This window comes from Polistes canadensis, unplaced genomic scaffold, assembly GCF_001313835.1.
Source record: "Polistes canadensis isolate GaletaPanama2010 unplaced genomic scaffold, ASM131383v1 scaffold_12, whole genome shotgun sequence".
Lineage (NCBI taxonomy): Eukaryota > Metazoa > Arthropoda > Insecta > Hymenoptera > Vespidae > Polistes > Polistes canadensis.
In genome coordinates this window covers 682,308-702,422 of record NW_014569559.1, presented here as the reverse complement: position 1 = coordinate 702,422, position 20,115 = coordinate 682,308, and the positions used below count along the sequence as shown (strand labels likewise).

General features: G+C 29.4%; 8 protein-coding genes and 1 long non-coding RNA gene across 13 annotated transcripts in view; 6 read left to right on the top strand and 3 right to left on the bottom strand.

Annotated features, from left to right (window-relative positions):
• Nucleotides 1–1,383: 1,383 nt before the first annotated feature.
• Nucleotides 1,384–4,047, bottom strand: LOC106793269 (TBC1 domain family member 14-like). Its single transcript, XM_014760071.1, has one exon. The coding sequence runs from the start codon at nt 3,571–3,573 to the stop codon at nt 1,654–1,656; it is 1,920 nt and encodes a 639-aa protein (XP_014615557.1). The 5' UTR covers nt 3,574–4,047; the 3' UTR covers nt 1,384–1,653.
• Nucleotides 4,048–4,193: 146 nt separating this feature from the next.
• On the top strand, nt 4,194–7,222 carry LOC106793268. Its single transcript, XM_014760070.1, has one exon. The coding sequence runs from the start codon at nt 4,428–4,430 to the stop codon at nt 7,131–7,133; it is 2,706 nt and encodes a 901-aa protein (XP_014615556.1). The 5' UTR covers nt 4,194–4,427; the 3' UTR covers nt 7,134–7,222.
• Nucleotides 7,223–7,774: 552 nt separating this feature from the next.
• On the top strand, nt 7,775–9,757 carry LOC106793238 (ancient ubiquitous protein 1 homolog). The gene is made up of 3 exons (XM_014760020.1): nt 7,775–8,051; nt 8,402–9,312; nt 9,400–9,757. The coding sequence occupies exons 1-3, from the start codon at nt 8,011–8,013 to the stop codon at nt 9,633–9,635; spliced, it is 1,188 nt and encodes a 395-aa protein (XP_014615506.1). The 5' UTR covers nt 7,775–8,010; the 3' UTR covers nt 9,636–9,757.
• Nucleotides 9,735–12,069, bottom strand: LOC106793237 (general transcription factor IIE subunit 1). Of its 2 annotated transcripts, XM_014760019.1 has the most exons (7): nt 11,864–12,069; nt 11,508–11,733; nt 11,232–11,398; nt 10,990–11,118; nt 10,699–10,925; nt 10,191–10,630; nt 9,929–10,104 (listed from the first exon to the last, which is right to left on the bottom strand). In XM_014760019.1, the coding sequence occupies exons 2-7, from the start codon at nt 11,632–11,634 to the stop codon at nt 9,929–9,931; spliced, it is 1,266 nt and encodes a 421-aa protein (XP_014615505.1). In that variant the 5' UTR covers nt 11,635–11,733; nt 11,864–12,069. The 2 variants fall into 2 exon arrangements, with proteins under 2 accessions (XP_014615504.1, XP_014615505.1); XM_014760018.1 differs by lacking the exon at nt 11,864–12,069 and having other exon boundaries at nt 9,735–10,104; nt 11,508–11,634.
• A 36-nt stretch (nt 12,070–12,105) lies between these two features.
• On the top strand, nt 12,106–13,635 carry LOC106793241 (rab-like protein 3). The gene is made up of 5 exons (XM_014760022.1): nt 12,106–12,230; nt 12,456–12,665; nt 12,749–12,897; nt 12,970–13,083; nt 13,142–13,635. Exons 1-5 carry the CDS (start codon nt 12,185–12,187, stop codon nt 13,319–13,321), a joined length of 699 nt encoding a protein of 232 aa, XP_014615508.1. The 5' UTR covers nt 12,106–12,184; the 3' UTR covers nt 13,322–13,635.
• LOC106793242 lies at nt 12,254–17,632 on the bottom strand. Of its 2 annotated transcripts, XR_001382393.1 has the most exons (4): nt 17,462–17,632; nt 17,194–17,264; nt 15,823–15,900; nt 12,254–12,572 (listed from the first exon to the last, which is right to left on the bottom strand). It is a non-coding gene; the product is annotated as an uncharacterized LOC106793242 (long non-coding RNA). The 2 variants fall into 2 exon arrangements; XR_001382392.1 differs by lacking the exon at nt 12,254–12,572 and having other exon boundaries at nt 15,379–15,900.
• LOC106793236 (putative ATPase N2B) lies at nt 13,847–16,983 on the top strand. 3 transcript variants are annotated; one of them, XM_014760017.1, is made up of 8 exons: nt 13,847–13,938; nt 14,748–15,142; nt 15,421–15,606; nt 15,684–15,925; nt 15,996–16,164; nt 16,228–16,368; nt 16,445–16,564; nt 16,625–16,983. In XM_014760017.1, the coding sequence occupies exons 2-8, from the start codon at nt 14,765–14,767 to the stop codon at nt 16,745–16,747; spliced, it is 1,359 nt and encodes a 452-aa protein (XP_014615503.1). In that variant the 5' UTR covers nt 13,847–13,938; nt 14,748–14,764; the 3' UTR covers nt 16,748–16,983. The 3 variants fall into 3 exon arrangements, with proteins under 3 accessions (XP_014615503.1, XP_014615501.1, XP_014615502.1); XM_014760015.1 differs by having other exon boundaries at nt 13,863–14,305; XM_014760016.1 differs by lacking the exon at nt 13,847–13,938 and adding an exon at nt 14,515–14,679.
• A 248-nt stretch (nt 17,633–17,880) lies between the features above and the next one.
• Nucleotides 17,881–19,213, top strand: LOC106793240 (deoxyribose-phosphate aldolase). Its single transcript, XM_014760021.1, has 5 exons — nt 17,881–17,988; nt 18,058–18,242; nt 18,306–18,450; nt 18,531–18,907; nt 18,997–19,213. The coding sequence occupies exons 1-5, from the start codon at nt 17,964–17,966 to the stop codon at nt 19,168–19,170; spliced, it is 906 nt and encodes a 301-aa protein (XP_014615507.1). The 5' UTR covers nt 17,881–17,963; the 3' UTR covers nt 19,171–19,213.
• A 118-nt stretch (nt 19,214–19,331) lies between these two features.
• LOC106793284 (40S ribosomal protein S4-like) overlaps nt 19,332–20,115 on the top strand; it is a gene marked incomplete in the record, with an annotated part of 4,316 nt that continues 3,532 nt past the window's right edge. The window contains 2 exon segments of the mRNA XM_014760086.1: nt 19,332–19,462; nt 19,919–20,115. Coding sequence (XP_014615572.1) covers nt 19,370–19,462; nt 19,919–20,115 — 290 coding nt within the window.

Below are 20,115 nucleotides of genomic sequence, written 5' to 3'. Positions count from 1 at the left end.
CCTACGCAACAAGCACATACAATAAGCTTATTGTAGGTACGTTGTAAGAAAATATTTTTATGAGATTCCTTTTGTCCAATAAAGCTCAATGATTACATAGAAAGATCTTTGATTCCTAAATCTTGAATTTATCTTATCTCCATTAGAAAGGCCACTTAAAAGACGGGATTATAAGTCTCTGCGTATTCATAACTCAGTATCTGTACAGCAAAGTGCTAAGTGAAATATTATACCATAATTATTAATTACTATAAAATATTTCGATGGGAGAAAGAGAGTAAGGGTGAAAGTGAGAAAGAGAGAGAGAGAGAAAGAGAGAGAGAGAGAGAGAGAGAGAGAGAGAGAGAGTGAAAGAGTGAGAAAGAAAAAGAGAAAGAGATACGTTATAGCTTACTTATAGTTTATCAAGAGTACGAGGATATTTCAGATTATTAATTAAACTTCTAGTTAATCCACGAACACATGGAAGATGAGTAAATACGATTATACAAATTGACGGATTTAAATCATTGAAATATTCAGTTATAAAAAATCAACGAAACGTTAATCTTTCAGTAACTTCTCATATCAATGATGCACATTAAAACCAATAGTAGTATATTCCACAGAGCATTATTATAGAATATTATGTTAATATTCCCACCCATTTGTCTTCTTCACTTATACACATATAATTTATACTTGCTTATATTAATAATATTGAAATATGCATAACAAAGAACTATTATGCATATGTAAAAGATAGTAGTATGTATGTATTGCCACTGAGATATTATGGACAATATTTCAAAATATGTTCTTCATACCGTAGAGTAATAATATAATATTTTCTTTATCTAGAATATTATTTGTTCAATTGCCCAAAATAATACTTCCTCCAGTCTGTAAATTGTGTGCTTCAGTTTAGATGCATAAGATATTTTTATATGCATTTCTCCTCCTCCTCTTCTTCCTCCTTCCCCTTAGATTCACTAATTTATTTTCCTATTTATGAATGTATGTACGCATTTTATCGATACATTGCATTCATAAAATATGTTATCTATATGTCAATATATATTTATATATATTTATATATATTTATATATATCGTAAACAAGAATAGATCTCTCACTATTCATTGAGAAACTGCCATTTCAATTGCATATTAAATTAATCTTACACAAGGATAAAGAATTAGTATAAGAAGCACCAACATTTAACATTATTATGATAATAAGATTTCAAATATTCTTGAAATTGTATAAATATTTTGATTAGCTATTTAGAAATTCAAATACACCGTAATATCTATCATTGATAAAATGAACGTCAAAAAACAATATACATATACCTATATATATATATATATATATGTATATATATATACAGATTTTAAAGAGACATATAAGATAATTATTCTTGCAAGTATTCAAGCACACAATAATATGCTTATTTTTACTACTTTCATACCGCATGCAACATTATTACTCACTTTGACGTCATCACAATTTAAATACAATATATATATATATATATATATATATATACTTTAAGATTTTTCACGCACTATTATTCTTCATCGGATTCACTGGAAAATAAGAAATTTTCTGTGCAATGTACAATCGTAAAACTTAAATCAAACTACTCTTTTAAATAGAGCTAAAAAGAAAATCACACAGAAGAAAACTGTATCAACATTTGTTGGAATGTCGTAGTCCCAACAGTAGTAGACATTTGACTAATACTGTTAAACAAAGCTTCTGCCTGGAGGTTCTCAGGCAATCTGGTAAGAAATTGCGCTCCGTGTACAAAGTCTAATTTCAACAATTCTTCTTGATACAAATGTAATACGCCAAGGGCTGTTCTAAAAAGGAACTCTTCGCCGTCTCTTAGGAATACATCCCAGATCCTGCATGCGACATCAAGAGGCATTGCTTTGGCATATATAGTATACAACCAATCTAACAGGTACAGGTCCGGACTAAGACCAGCTACTGTGAAATGAGAAAATATTTTTGGCAGCTTATGTGCAAGCGCGCTCGAATATACCTTGTAATACACATTCATTCTTTTTTGGTCCAAGGTAAAGGCGGCTCTGTGACAAGGATGGTTCAAGAGATTAGCAAAGCAGGCAAAGGCATCCGAGGGTTCCATATTTAATGATAATACAGCACCCACAAAACTCATTCCTTGCACATAGCCAACATCTGGTCTATAAACGGCATAGGCTGCCAAAATACCTTGAAGGCTATCTGATAATGGTCCACCTTCTTGAAAGACACATAAGGTAGGAAAGGTACGAGATACATCTAATTTGATCGCAGCTAACGATTCATTCGTAGGACTAGACATTGCTCTGTCCAAGCAAAGATTATACAAATGTGGTGTTATGTTTAATCTATTCTCAATAGCCAATTTCCATACTCTTCCTCGTACGCTTGGTGGCAAACCACGCCACCATAATTCGCGTACTTTTTTTGTATCTTTAACGTTTTCAAATTTAGGTATAACATGAATGTTCCATGTATTGGAATCTTCTGCTAATCTTTCTTCTTCTTTAATCTGTTGTTCTCTCTGTTGTTTACGTTCTTTCTCTTCGCGTAACTCTCTCTTACGTGCAGCTTCTAAAATTGCAGTATATTGCTTACGATGACGTTGTTCCTCCAAAGCATTCTTTGCAGGTAAATTTGCTGGTCTTGGTTGCTGTATTAGAGCTAAACTTCCTCCTACTTTATCGATATTTCTTGATGGACTACCCGTAGGAGTAGATTGCTGAGAACCTTTATTTTTCCAAGAAAATACATTTTTGGCAAACAATGTGTTTAATCCCCAGCGCTTAGATTTTTCTTGTTTATCTACAACAATGTGTTGCTCGTCTGATCCTAAGAAACTTCCAGAAGGTGATACTTCACTAAGGGAAGACACTGTACTGCTACATGAACGAGGTAAACTGTTTCTAGGACTACTATTTGCACTGCCACTTTCAAGTTTTGTATATTTATCTCCATCGATCTTAGACACTATACTCGCTGACAATTCTTTCCCATTACATGGAGATTCTAGATATTGAGATTTACAATCATATTGCGTATCGTTATCTTCCATAGAATATATCTGTTTGGTAGTAGGATTATAAGCCAAAGACATACTTTCCAAGGCATGACTGAGACTAGTTCCTGCCACTCCGACAGAAACTACATTACCAGCGTCATACCATTTATTCTCGCGAATGTGTACGCATAAAGCTTTAGTCTTAACTGCTGGCATAGTAACTACATCGCATGCCAAAGCCTCATTTACGTTAACACTGTTGCAACTTACAGAATCACCGTTCAATGATACTAATTGCTGTTTGCCTATTTTAGGAGCAATGTTATTGGCAATGTAACAATTGGAATCACGTCCAGTTACTTTTAAAACATGATAGTTATTGGATGGATTATTATAACGTGATATTAAATATGAACCAGTCTTTTCAGAGCCAACAGACTGACCATTACTCCCATTTAAATGTTGAGGTACAGGAGTCTTCATGGCTGACAGGTTTGTCCTAACCTTATCAACTGGTAGATAATCTTTTGGACAACCCATTCACACGACAAGTCATTGAATATGGAACTCCTTAATTTCTGCTTCTGCATTCTCTTTAATCGTTTAATTTATTTCCGTAGTCATAGCATTGATATATTATAACTGGTAACAAACCTTTCGTTTGTAGATCCATTCGACTTGGCAACACCCAATATACTATCTGTCATAACTTATGTTATACTTCTGTTAACAGCTGTTACATTGCAACTTTCGTACCAACGTGTACCATTTCATTCGATTATATATCTTTATGTATTATACTAATTATATTAAATCGATGATTGGCCCAATTAAATCATGGATATAAATACTAAGTGAAGAAATAGAGTTAAATTGTTGGTAGAACAGCATATATTGACGACGATCACTACCTGTCCGTAAACTACATTTCTCTTTATGCCGTATCTTTAATACTTACGGTCATTGGACAGAATATCTGTTGATTATTGAGAACGATGGCAAAGATTAAAGTCTCCAATGCATATGCGCCATATTGGATAAATGCATTTGTTAAATCTTAACCTTACAAATTCTGTACGATCAACGTTTTGATTGGTCCACATTTCGTTTATATATTTTTGTAAATATACACTTTTATTTATATTTATTTATGTTTATAGATAATACTATAATAGGTGATAATGTATATATTTTTTAATATATTTATTTTTTATCGTAGTTTTATCTCCCTTGTATGACATATGCATTCATAAAAGCATATCTGTGTAAATGACAGTCATTACAATTTTATCGCGTAGTTTCCTTTAAAATAAATTGTGTATATATACTTTGTATCAATGAAACTAATAATATATTGTACATAATGATATATGTGTTAGAATAATCTAACAAATATGTTTAAACGAACTGATAAAGATGATAACAGTTATTCTATGGTACCATCGAAACGTTTCAAATCTGATGGATCTAAAAAATCATCACTCCTTTTTGGAACAAAATCAAAAAATGATTCTTCGAATAAACAAAATGTACGTGTTGAAGATGTATGGGGAGATGATTTTGCTGAAGAGGAAATCGAGGAAATGGATTTTGTAGCATCTCAGGCATGTTTGAATGATGATAAAGTTTTCATTGACCCTAAAGAAAAACAGATTTCATTTATTGCAAGAGAGAACATGCCATCGACAAGTAAACAAATTTTCTGTCCAACTAAAACACAGAATCCTACTTTACATGATTTGACATTTACACAAAACAACAATTATTCTAATTTCGAAAAGAGATTACTTTACAAACAAAATTATAACTCGACATTTCAAGTAAATAAAAATATTAGTCCACAATCCAATGATAGTAAAGATAAAAATTTAGAAAAAGAATTGAATAAATTAAAGACGGAAAGAGATAAGTTATTAAACGACTTCATAATGAAAGATGGAGAAACAGTTTTCTTACGAAATCAATTACAAATGACGCAAATGCGTATAGAAAATGATAAAATAGAAAAAATGCATTTGATCGAAGAACAATCCAAGAAACATAAAACAGAAATTGATCAAATAATTAAGGAAAAAGAAGATTTAAAAACTCAGCTTGAATTAAAAGCTTTTGAGATAGAAAAACTTTTAGAGCGATGTAAGTTGTTGGAATCTAGAAATATTAAATTCATAGAACCACATACAACTAGCATGATGTCGCCAGATGTTGATCATAAAATTGATACCATGAGTCGTTCAATCTTTTCTACTAAGTACACAGACAAAAAAGATGTTAATGTTCAAACTAATATCTGTGATAGAAAGAGTAATAATTTAAAGACATCGGTAGTTCATTATCCTCTATTAAAAATACCAGCTGAAATTTTCAAGCCTTCGTTACCAGAAAAATCTGTAGTTGAAATTAAAGTTACAGAAAAAACTGGAAAACAAAATTTACCCATTTTACAAGATGAGCGAACGTTTCGAATTTTTGAAAATCCCGATCTGGTAAAGCCTATAATCACTATGATAAATGGTAAAAAATTATCTTTAGAATTTGTCTTGCCTGACATTGCTTTAATCAAAAATAAGGTAAGCACAGAATTAAATTCTGATACCTGTATACCTATTATCAATAAGCTAGTATCAACTTCAAGGGAATTGATCATAAATATGATAGTTGTTCTGCAAACTATTTTGGAAGCTATGAAAAATGATGACATTAGAGATATGAATGATGTATATTTTTCTGATCTTTACAAAATGCCAATTTATTATACCAAATCTGTGTGCGATGCAAATACATGGCACGAAAATGAACGTGGAATAGAAGCTAGAAGGATTTTGGGTATTTTATCATATATTGCATCCGAATCGTTATATCTTAGTAAATATGTAGCAGGAAAAACATCATTATTTGTGGACAAAGATAAATCTTACAAGGAATATTCACAATATATGATACGTTATAATTCTTGGGATAAAAAAGATAAAAAGTTTGAAATGTTGGAGATGATTTTACAACTTGTAATTTTAATAGGACAAGTAAGAAGATCTCATCAATTTAGTGGCCTTATAAGTGCGATTGCAGATCTCTTATGTAACGTAGAGAAAACAATAGGATATTGCGAGAAAGGAATAGATTTCATTTTTGAAATATTCAAAGAGTTGGTATTCTCAAGACCTCTATCTCTTTGCTATATTCCAATAACTAAAGTGATGATGACTTTTATCAAACATTCAACATTTGCTAACAAGATTTGCAAGGATACACATACTTCAGTAAAAATCTGGAAAGGTGTTCCACACTTTACGCCAGATGCTTGTCTCTTGCGAATATTTATAATACAAGTTGAAAATTTTCATTTTGATCTTGTAACTACCATTAAAATGACGCATTCATTATTATTATTTATTAAAGTTGCATTACACATGAATGTTCTTCTTATAAAAAATGGTAATCCTAAATCTTGTGACTGTTGTATGAAACTTTTAAGATTTGTCATCAAAATGTTATGTCGATGCTCAACAATGTCTTTAAATAACGTACAATTTCAGTACAAGCAATGTACATTCAACGACGACTTTTTTGTTCTGAATACAAGTAACGATTTCATGGAAAAATTCAATAAACAATATATACATAGTACTCAATTAAAGAAATATGGTATAAAAGAATATATGAAGCAAATGAATCCAAATGATCTATTGGACCAGAATTATTGGACTAATATAAATAAGAAACAATTAAATACAATGAGAGAAGGGATAACATTTTTACGATATTTGGCGACACGTGATCCAGATTTTATTATACGAATTTCCGACATAGAAGATTCCTTTCATTTATTCATGCACAATATTAACAAGTTCGACAATTTAATATTACACGAGAACGACCAAGAAGCTTTAAATTTCATCAAATCGACATTTGTATTTGACAAGGCATTACTACATGAAAGTCAGAAAAGTAAAAATAAAATAGATCTGAATCATTTGGGTATCACCAAAGATTTTCGTAAAAAATCATCTGATTTCTCTTTCCAAAATATACGAAAGGATAACAGTCAAGAGGATTATAGGAATATATTTGCAGCCTATACAAATTTGTTCAATAGCTGAAAAAATAAAAATCATTGAAATCATTGTATGGAACGAGAAGAAAATTGAATATTTTAATGTAACATAATTCTAATATATTAATCAAATTTCTTCTATCTTCCAATATTTTTTCTCTCCTATCCTACTTGCTCTAATTTTATTATTTCTTAAACTCATATTGTTTTGATCAAACGAGAATAGCGATTTTTATTTTTTATTTAATTTGTCCATACCTTTAAAAATTAATTTTCTGATATTATTCTCACTTATTATATTTAATTAATTTAAATATTGTAAATAAATAAAATTGTTTAACACACGATAAAAGAAAGCCAATTTTTTTTAAATTGTACTTAAAAAATAGTGTTTAAACTTTTTGTTACTAGCGACCCATATTAGGGTCGTACCATGTGACGTTAGGAATGTACGAGCGAATTTATATGAAACGATACTTGCGCAAAAGCATGTCTTAACGAAAGGGTTAATATTGCAAGCGTAACCATTGGTTGTAAATTAAAATTTCTTTTCTTTTTCGTAATACAGAAGGATTAGTATTGGCCAACAGAAGTACTGTAATTATTCAATCACAATTTAGTTTTCTAGTAAAAATGGAAATAACATTATGGCAGTGATTTCATTGAATTGCGCTAAGAAAAAACACTAGAATCAGTGTGGGCTACATGCTGTGTAACGTATAAAACAGCTGATCACTGAGAGTAGTAAGAAAAAAAAGAAAATCTATATTATAATTGGAAGACTATTAAAAAGTAGGTTAAAAAAAGGTCATTCGAGATACACAATATTGTAGCAGCAATAATTTACATAAAATTTACTTATCGACCAATATAGAATTATTAAAGTGTGAGTTTTCTGATATAACAGATGTTTGTTGAGAGAAATGTCACAAATTGATATCCAGGATCTATTTGATACAAGCAGGTGAGATGACCAGCTGTTTATCCACGTTACGTTGTCCCTGTTACTCTACTACTTCTAATTAATGATAATTGCTTTTTTGGAATAAAATATAACGATATAAATATAATTCTGTAACGGATATATTTTATACTATACATTATCAATGAGTTTTGAAAATACCTTCTGTTGTACTTTAACATGCGACTAACCTACCAAATAACATGACTTATATTCATTTATTTAAAATATTGATATTTCTAATTGTTTAAAATCAAAAGATAAATCAAAATGAACTTTCTTATATAAATTTAATTAATGTTAAACGATAATAGATTTTCTGTAATGAATTAATAAATTTGTATATTCTATAGGTTTTCCAGTGGCTGGAACCGTCTATCCTTAATATTATATGTACCAGTGGGTGTAATTCTTGTATTAGTAAGACTCTTGGTTAGCCTGCATCTTTGGTTCCTTGCGTCGTTACTACCAGATTGCAACATACTTCGTACATATTTACATCACTGTCTTAGTTTTGTGTTTGGCATTATTGTAAAAGTTGATCCAGAAGGAGAGTCTAGGGACAAACAATCGAGGATTATAATAGCTAATAATGTATCAGTTTTGGATCATTTTGCTTTACATCGAGCGATGCAAACATTGATGCCTAGTGCATGGGAAATACCTAATGCCTTGAGTCATGCATTGGGATTACAAGAAATGAATATGAGTAATACGGGATCTTTAATCACTAATATAAGACAATTTCTTTCAACTACTCACTGCAATATTGTAATCCAGCCTGAATTTGGTACGACTAACAGCCGCGTTGCATTATTGCAATTCAATTCATGGCCCTTTATTATAGAAACTTCCGTTCAACCTGTTGCTATTAAGGTGACAAGACCAGCGATAACACCCGTACATATTACATCGCTAGCGTCTACATGGTGGACGGATGTTTTTTGGTTTATGTTCGTCCCCTATACAGTTTTTATCTTGAAGTACCTGAAAATTAAAAGAAATACGGATCATAAATTGTTAGCGAGACAAGTAGAATATGATATAGCTAATGCTTTAGGACTTACTCCAAGTTCTCATACTATATCGGATAAAACAGAATTTGAAAAGCGTTGCATCATGGAAAAAGAGCATACCAGAATACTTCCTGCAAGAGAATCGTCAAATATACAAGTTTTTCGTAATTTACAAATGCAAGCAATGGCAAGGCAGGTCAATGAAGTGCTTCCATTCGTTCCACATAATGTGATATTACGTGATCTTTGTAAGTAAATTCTCTCTTTCTCTATATATACGCCTGTTTATTTTTAATTAATATTCATTAATAACTTATGAAATAATATTGTTTTAGTAAAAACCAGAAATGTTGATGTCACTATTGCCAATATTCTTGATGGCGTAGTTGCTTATACTCCCGAACCTAATTCTCAAACTGCTACATCTGTGGCTTCAGCAAGCAAAACGCAAACAAACGTAACAAAAGATAACAGTTGCCTTGGTACTTCTTCATTCCAAGAAAGGAAAGCACAAATGATCAAAGAAGCTAGAGAAAGGTATATTCAAAAATTTGGACTTAACAATTGCTGACAGTCTTACTCGTCTTTTATCATAATCATAATATTATCATTAAGAATAAATATATAATTGATGTTTTACTGCATATGTATTTACGATTATGTCACATGAATATAATTTTATTTCTAAAAAAATTGTGTTACTTATTATACATACATATATATATATATATATATAACCTTCCGTTTTAACAATTCTTGAAATAGCTTATTTTTTCAAGGGACTGTACAAAATATTACAGATTAAATGTCAAATATAGCAGTCTTTCATTATGTATAAATTCAATGATTTAGACTAATCTTGACTTAGTCATACATATGAGAATAATATTCCTGATAAACTTGAATATAAGCTTCTTTTTCCGTAGGTGTCATCTCTGCTATTAGTGTATCATTAACATCTGTGATAGCAACACTTTTTCCAGCCACACTAACTGTCGGTACTAAATCGTCATCATCAGAATCCATAGTTTCTACTTCACCTAAATAATATTAATAAATGTTTTAATATATATTGCTAAATTGTAGATAATATAATATACTGCTTTGCTATGTATACACTACATACCTGTATCCATAGTTTGCATATCATTAATTTCTTCATTATCGCTACTATCGCTGGATTCTTGAGGTAATACTGCTTTAATAGCAGATGTTGTAGAATTGGTCCCACCTTTCTTTTCATGTGCTAATAAAACTGACATAATATCTTCGCCTTGCTTGGTATTTGTAGTAATAATATTTGTGGCAGTGGCAGCTGCTTTATCCAAAATTGTTTCTTGTGTATTTATTCCATCGGCTTGAGAACCATCGGCATTAATAACAGTACTTTCCATCATCCAAATAGGTCTTTCTTTTCTACGATTTGCTGCGTTATCTTCGGAAGATTCGTCTCCAATGGTAACATCAACCCTTGTATCTTCTACCATAAAACCAGACGTTCTTGTAGCTTCACCAGACCATTGTTCATTAGGTGCTCTAAGGTTGCTTGGTTTCCTTGTATCGATACTGTAGAAAATAAATTAATGATAGAAAATATAAACGTACAGATATATCGTCCAATGTTTAATACATACCCTCGAATAGTATTAATATCCACTGGCTCGGGTTCTAATATCTCAGGTGCCAATTTGATACCTTCTACTGCCCTCAATAAAATATACAAAGGTTCCAACTGTTCGTTAAATTTGGCTAATAATAATCTAGAATCTTTTTTTGGTAGAGCAGATTGATCCTCTTCTACTACTTCTCGACAAAATGTACATCTAAATTCGCCAGTCGACATGTCGAACAATTGATCAGCCTAAATCAATAAAAATATTTTTATTTACAACAATCAAACCTTCCATCACATTAATTTAACTTACTTCGAGATCCGTAAACGTTTTTAAACAATTTGTACATTTGAAACTAGCTCTACTAGTTGCATCTCGTTCCTCAGTTTCCATTCTTTTTCTCATTAAATCCAACTTATATTTGACCACGTTAACAAATGTCTGAAATCATTTAACAATTTATGTATTTACATTTGCAAACTATATATAACAATGTTACTAATGTTACTAATTATAGAGACTACGTTTTCTTATCATATGTTTTATTTACTTACTTTATAATTGATAAAATAGTAATTGACTTTCTGAGCTTTCCCATCAAATCCGGTTTCCATTTTTAATCTAACTTGTATAAATTTATCATTGCGTAAAGTAGATATTCTTGCCCTTAACATTTTACGTTCAAATTTTAACAGTTCACAAATATCATCCTCTTTCATACCTGTTTGAATTGAGCTTGATTAGGAATATCAAACTATCTTAAAAAATACAGTAAATTTTTAAAATAGACAAAATATTATTGTCAATGTACTGACCCAGAAAATACTTACATGGATTTCTTACTAACATGTCCACAATCAAAGCATCTTCTATAGTATAAAAGCCACGTACAACGAGACGAGCTAGTTGCTTTAAACTACTTGGAACTTCTGTAACAACTTTTTCTTCTCCGCTCATTTTATTTCTTTATTATATATGACCATATAGCAATAATATATAAAACTAAAATTGGTACATACAATTATTCCGTCAATAAAATATTATTTTTTAATAAGACTGCAAGCAAAAATAAAATCATAAACTGTAAATAAAATCATTTCTATTATCAAAATATACATGAATTAATTTTATTTAATATTTTAAAATCACAATCTCTCTCTAAATCAAATTGATATTTTGCTCTAACCTCTAAAATTATTTAGATATTCAATAATTATATCGTACAATGCATTTATAATTGCAATATAATTAAATAGAAAATGAGATATTTTCAACTACAAATATAAATAAATATAATAAAACAATCTTGTGAATCATAATTATAATTATACAAAAAACAAACTATCGTGTAACACCACTTAACGTGAGACTTGTTGTGTGTCGTTTAAAGAGCTTGTAGTTTGTTACCATCTGTATCGTACTATCAATGCCATCTATCGAATTAAATGACAGTAATATATTTATTATAAAGTAACCTGTAATAAATAGTAATTGTTATAAACTATTAATGGCAGCAATAGATAAAGTTAAAATTATTGTAGTTGGTGATTCTGGTACGTAAATCGAATAATCTGGACAGTATTTACTTTTATTAATTCAGTATAGTAAACATAAAAAATGTAATAGTACTTTTAACAAATGTACTTTCTTATACAAAGTATAATTTGCAATATTCTGGTTGTATATTTTACAATTAAATAAGTATATTCATTTTATTATTGCTTATTTTAGTTTAATAAATGCTATAATATCTTTCTATAAATCAGTTTTCTATGCAGGTGTTGGTAAAACATCGTTGACTCATCTCATATGCCATCAACAACCGATCAGTAATCCTTCCTGGACGATAGGTTGTTCTGTTGAAGTGAAATTGCATGAATACAAGGAAGGCACACCTAATCAAAGAAGATATTTTATTGAACTGTGGGATATAGGTGGAAGTCAAAATCATAAAAATACAAGATCTGTTTTTTACAATCCTACAAATGGTAGGGGATGAATAACAAACATGTTCTATGCTACATGAATATTTATTTTCAATGCTTATCAAATTTTTAAATTTCTTTGGTAGGTATAATATTGGTCCATGATTTAACAAACCGTAAATCGCAACAAAATTTACAGAAATGGTTGCAAGAGGCATTGTGCAAAGACGGAAATTATTCTAAATCAAAATTGTTTGATGATTTTGATCCTGAAAAGTTTGTAGGATCGACTCAAGTAAATATGGAATTGAAACAACGCTTAAGTATATTTTTAATTGATATCAATATAATTGAATATTAATTTCAGATACCGATATTAGTTATTGGTACAAAATTAGATTTAGTATCGGAAGTAAGATCAAACATGCAGAGACGTACTTCGACTATTGCTGAAGAATGTGGAGCTGATGAAATATTTTTGGTATGTTGATGTTTCACATATTTTAATATTTCTAACTAAAAAGATATTCTATTAATAGGACTGTTGCCAAGTAAGAGCATTAGCTGCTGGTTCTAGTTCGTCTGTAAAACTCAGCAGATTTTTTGACAAAGTCATTGAAAGGCGTTACTATGCTACTAGAGAAGGAAGTAGTTTAGACAAACGAAGAATGAACACCTATACTTCGACGTACAATCCAAAGCTTTATCATAATGACTAAAACTATAGTTTCTTAACCATTTAAATTCCAGAAGTTTTTAAAATATCATGTAGATAAATACTAAGCGAGGCAATAATGTATCAATTGTTTATTACGTTTTAATAACGTGACTCTTTTCAATAAGAAATTTGAATAGCGTGATCACTGGGATTTAAATGGTTATTCTAAAGAAATATTATTTTATTAGAAATACTTCATTTTTATTAAAATTAACATATTATACTAAGGGATATTGTTAAATCTTGGATAAATATTATTTTGTAAATATTGTATTAATATTGATTTTTTACTAAAATAATAATAAGTTCGTATAAGTGACGAGGTTACGATTGGGTGGACGCCAGCTACTTGTCTTTCTATCTATATCACACGGATTTAGTCCATCGTATTTTAACACACATAAATCTTTATTTAATTACTTAATTTTTTTCAGATTTGTTGTTCTCTTTTAACGATTAATGACAAAAACTTGATTATCTATGCAGGTACAAAAATTATTAATAAACATATATATATTTTTTAAAAACAAGTCAAAAAACGATGTATCTAAATACGGTAACAGGAAATGACATTGACTTGAAGGATGATGACCATGCACTTCCTTTTTCAACGTGCAAGTAAGTGATATATACTTCTACTCGTGGATGCAATAGGACGTGAACAAACGTCATCGTTTTAAACATCTTCATTTTTTTTTAACCTCTATTACGTCATACTGGTACCATGCAAGAGATAAAAATTTCAAAATATATTTCCTATACTTTCAAGAATGAGTAATAAGAGGTGTATGCATGTGCTATAAAAAAAGCCGAAGAGACATCGTCGACAGTGAAACTAACGCGTCGAGTTAGATAAGAGAGCGCATAATATTTGATAATTGTCGTGACGTAAATCACCTGACTTATAAATCTACGTGTAGAAAACAAGAAACTTTATTCATTACTTATTATCTTATACGATTTTTTTTCGGTTATCTATATTTTGGTATGATATAATATATCTTTTAACATGTGTTTATTGTCCGAGATGTGCTACGTTTCCATATTGATCGCGTTCACAAAGTTAACTGTTTCATTTATTTAGTGCAACGATATTAATAAATACGTTGTGTTAATTATTTTTTAACTTTGACATATTTTCTACGATCATATACGTGTATTTATGTATATTTCATTGAATAAATTGGATAAGGAAAATCCTTTTTTATTTCCTGACTAATTTATTTATACATTCTGTTCACTATTTTACTGAGCATGTGCAATTCATATTTCTCTTGAGAGAGATATATCTCTGTAATGCTGAATGAGACACACAACCACATCGAATATATTTCTTTTTAAGAGAACTATTATAAAAAAGTGAATAGAATATTTGCAAGAAGTTTTTTTTTACCTGCACAAATTTATAATATATTTTTTTCTTTCAGAATAATTATCAACCGCAATGACTAGCCTTTTCGTGAAACAAAATTTTGGTTTAATTAACATTTCACATTTACTCCAACGATCACAACCTGTTTTTTCCTTTCAGTGTTGTGGATATGTTCATGATATTAAATTAAACGTTGCTAATGGCCCTATCAGAGCTTTGAAAGAAAAAGTAACTAAAAAAGAATTAATGAACGATGATCATCAGTTAAAAGTAGTTAAAAGCTTACAGAGAATATATGATGAAGTTCATGAATATAAACCAGATCAATTTAATGTATTAGGAAAATGGTTTGGATGGAGAAAAAAGGAAACACCTAAAGGATTGTATATTTATGGTGCTGTCGGCGGTGGTAAAACCATGTTAATGGATCTTTTTTATAATTGTTGTCAGGTATCTTAAGTTAGGTTCTAAGTAAGTAATGCATATGGGGAGCCAAAATATGTTCGAGAATCTTACGATAAGGTATGATATTTTTTCAGTGTTATTCTGTAGTATAAAGGACAAACTGCACAGGAAATATAGCTTGTACAGCCAATGGAATATATTATAAAGACAATTATATAAGCGATGTTAAGGTATAATGGCTTTCCATATGCAATACGGAATAAAATTAAACTTTGCTTTAATATCAAGTAATATTATTACTACCATTGATTATGTTACTCTAGATTGAAAATAAGAAACGAGTACATTTTCATTCCTTCATGCTTGATGTTCACAAAAAAGTTCACGAGGTTAAGAAGACTATAGTGAGAGATACTAATAGTACTAAACTTCAACCGTTTGATCCGATACCACCAGTAGCAGCTGCTATTACAGAAGAAGCTTGGTTACTATGTTTTGATGAATTTCAGGTTTCAATTCGATAATATTTTTTATTGAATGAAAATATATGCTTGTTTTGTATATTTTCTTATACAATATATTTCAGGTGACAGATATTGCAGATGCAATGATATTAAAACGATTATTTACTGAATTATTCAATAATGGTGTGATTGTCGTTGCCACAAGCAATAGATCACCTGACGACTTGTACAAGAATGGATTACAAAGAGGAAATTTTGTACCTTTTATTAAAGTCTTAAAAGACCACTGCTTAGTTGAATCGTTAGATTCCGGTGTCGATTACAGGTTGAAGGCTGGATCTGGAGATAACAAAATATATTTTATGTAAGTTAACAAATATCACGCAATTTCAAATACTACGAATAATTAATAGACAATTATTAATTTATTAAAGAAAAGGGAAAGACGTGGTAAAAGATGTGGACAATGTTTTCAAATATCTATGCTCAAAGGAAAACGACATTGTGAGAACACGTACGATTTCTATAAAAGGTCGTAATGTAAAGTTTCAAAGAACTTGTGGTAGAGTTCTAGACTCAACGTTTGATGAATTATGCGATAGGGTAAACATATCATACTTTTATTTAAATAAATATGCATCATTTTTGACTAATATATTTTTTTAGCCTCTTGGTGCTAGTGATTACTTGGAACTAAGTCAAGCTTTTCATACGATAATAATAAGAGATGTTCCGCAACTAAATCTTCGATTAAAATCTCAAGCAAGAAGATTTATTACTCTGATTGATACCTTGTATGATAGCAAGGTAATTTTAAATGATTTTAATAGCTAATGTTTTGCTATGATAAATTAGCATAAAAAAATATACTAATTAATTATAGGTAAGAGTTGTAATATCTGCCTCAGTACCACATACACAATTATTTTTACCAGAAGGCGATAGCGAATATACAGATGAAAAACGAATGTTAATGGACGATTTAAAGATCTCGCACGATTCCGTAAGTGTAAAATATTCGATAAGATAGAAGAGGCTTTACAATAATAATAAATGTTTTTAGGCCGATCATAAGTCTAATATTTTTACTGGTGAAGAAGAACTTTTCGCCTTTGATCGTACTATATCCCGATTAGCTGAAATGCAAACAACTCAATATTGGGAACGATGGGAACAACATAGATAATGATAGTATTGCTTTAGTACAAATTAGTTTGGTAGTATATTTGTTAGTATTTCGTTTAAACTAACTACAGTTTAAATTATTAATATATTGTACTTTGTATTGAATTACTTAATGGTACCTGTTTTACAGAAATTTTTTTAACGTTATAATTAACTGAAAGTTCAAGTAGATTTTTACTAATTTATTTATGTATTATTTATTTTTATTTTATAATTATATATTTATGTATATAAATATATGTGTGTAGTTGAACGTTACAATGATTGTTAAAAAGAATGTTTAAGTGATTTAATTTTATTTTTTTATCGACCATTATATTTAGATGAACAGATTTTTAATCGAAATTCTCAGACGTCTTTATTTCTGTTTAATTATTTAATATAATAAATAAAGTTAATATTTACTATTTTATTAAAATAATACGCAACAAATATTTGGTTACTTACCTATGATCGTAATGACCTTATTTTGACAAGCCACCCGCCTTCTGTCATGACCTTGTCAGTGATTGTCGAACCTAAAGTAGTTCTTTCATTGGTATAGTATTATTACACCAAACGGACAACTGTTATTGGTTAATTAAAACGTATTAAAACATGAAACGTAAATATTATGGAAATAGTTAGTATAAATTATAAAAGGATAGATAATTTATACATAAATGCACATGCATTGAACTCGATAAAATTCTGTCATTGTTTGGCTTCATAATACCTTCATTTGACATCATTATTGAAGATAAAGACAAATTGGCGGGAAAAACTTATGCAAAGAAAATTTTAATCTACATTATTTTATATTAACTTTTAAATAATAAATTATTTTTATATTTTTTTCAATATTAACAATAAACCTGAAGTAAAGAAACAAAAGAAATTGCAACTTATAATATGAAGGGAGATAAACCTTCATTTTTACCAATTGATATGATTTATCTTTTATTCGTATATGTACTATCCTAACCGAAAACATTTATTACTTTTTATGTTTATTTTAAATTATAATATTCAAGTACCATGAATTGTTTTTTCAAATGTTAGTAACAGCAGATAATATTAATATGTATGTATGTATTGATAATGAGGTCGATAAATATTTAGAGTATATGAATAATTAGAATAGATAGTGAGAAATATCGATACATAGATTTCATTTTCTAAATTTTACAAATTTGATAAACGTCTTAGTTTAAACGATTATAAAAATATCCAAAAATATGGAAAAGGATGCATATTATTCTGGTAAATAATTAAATAGGTTCAATATTTAAATATTTTCTCAATATTTCATTATCTCTTTTTGGTGGGTAGATCTATTAGATACTTTTATCGATGAGTTGGAGATTAAAAAAAAAGAAAACGAAATAAAAGAAGCAGCAAAGTCTCTAAATGGAACTAATAAAATTGGTACATTACTTAAAGCAATTACTTTTATTGATTTAACTTCCTTGGGAGGCAATGACACAAGTGCTACTATTAAAAATTTATGCAAGAAAGTAAGTTGTAATATATGTTCTTATACAAATATGAATTATTTATGTATTGTATTATCTTTGTAGGCTTTAAATCCTATCAGTGAAGTGAAATATGATTGGGATGGACTACTACATACAGCAGCTGTATGTGTTTATCCATTAAGAATACAAGATGCTTTATATACATTACATAATGTTGAAACAAAGCATAACATTTCTGTAGCTACCGGTAATTTTATCCTATTTATAATATCATATAATTCTATTAAAAAAAAACCATTATTATCTAATAATTACATTTGTAAGTAGTAGCCGCAGGCTTTCCCTCTGGTCAATATCCTCTACAAACACGTCTTGAAGAAATCCATTATTCAGTGCATACCGGAGCTAATGAAATAGACATTGTAATTAATCGACCATTGGCTTTGGAACAAAAATGGAAACAACTATATTATGAATTAACATCAATGCGCAAAGCATGTGATTCCAAATGCATGAAAACAATACTTGCTGCAGGAGAACTATCTGATTATTATAATGTATATAAAGCATCAATGGTAGCTATGATGGCTGGAAGTGATTTTATTAAAACATCTACTGGAAAGGAAACTATTAATGCCACGTTACCTTTTGGTATAGTTATGTGTAAAGCTATAAAAGACTACTATGCACAAACAGGAAGAAAGGTAAGCAGACTGATCATCTAATGAAATATTTATACTCTCCAACGATATGATTGTATAATTTTATTATTTGTTCGTATTAAAATATATAGGTTGGATTTAAACCAGCTGGTGGTATTAAGACAGCATTAGATATCTTAGAATGGATGACATTAGTTAATAAAGAATTGGGTGACTCATGGTTAGATAAAAAATTATTTAGAATTGGTGCATCTAGTGTATTGGACAGCATTGCTAATGAAATTAAGATGACAAATAGTAAATAAAAAAATTTATTTTATATTTAATATATATTCTGTCTCAAACATATTGTATACATATATATATATATATATATAAATAAATTATAATAAAATTAATGATCTTTACACATTATGAAAAACCATTTCATAATTTTGAAATAATAGAAACAAATATAAATAAAAACAATCGATAAATGAAAGAATCGATAGATACGAGAATCGAATGTGGAAAATCGAGTATCGATTGTCGCCACTTGCATGCAGTTCATCGAGAAATCGAACTACCCGTGCCTTTTTGGTTAAGAATACCAAGATGGTAAGTTAGCTTTACGTTATCTATTTGGTATCTGCTTGCATCGAATTTATAGTGCAAAATAATCAAAAATTTTAACATGAAAAGTATTGTGAATTAACTATTGGTCATTGGAATTGATAAATTTTAAATATATAGTAAATTGTGTCGAAAGAATTTGAAAAACATTATTCTGTAAGGCGTGCTGTTTCTCTTTTTACATTAAAGATTACAATTTTCTATTGCACAAGGTATTCTTTCTTTTATATTCAATTTTAAATGATTGGATTGCTACCATGTAACGAAATATTTATAAATAATAATTATTTACTGTTGTAGAAAGTACACATTTTTATTATAACCTTAGTAAAGAAATTCATTGATCGATAAAATTTTTACTTTATATATTTTCGTTAACACATTATACACGTTTTTGTTATTGACATTTCTTATTAAATGTTTTATTTTATTTTTATTTAGGCTCGCGGTCCTAAGAAGCATTTAAAGCGTCTCAATGCACCTAAAGCATGGATGTTGGACAAATTGGGAGGTGTTTATGCACCTCGTCCATCCACTGGACCWCACAAGCTTAGAGAATCGCTTCCTTTGGTTATATTTTTACGAAATAGATTGAAGTATGCTTTGACCAACTGTGAAGTTACGAAGATCGTGATGCA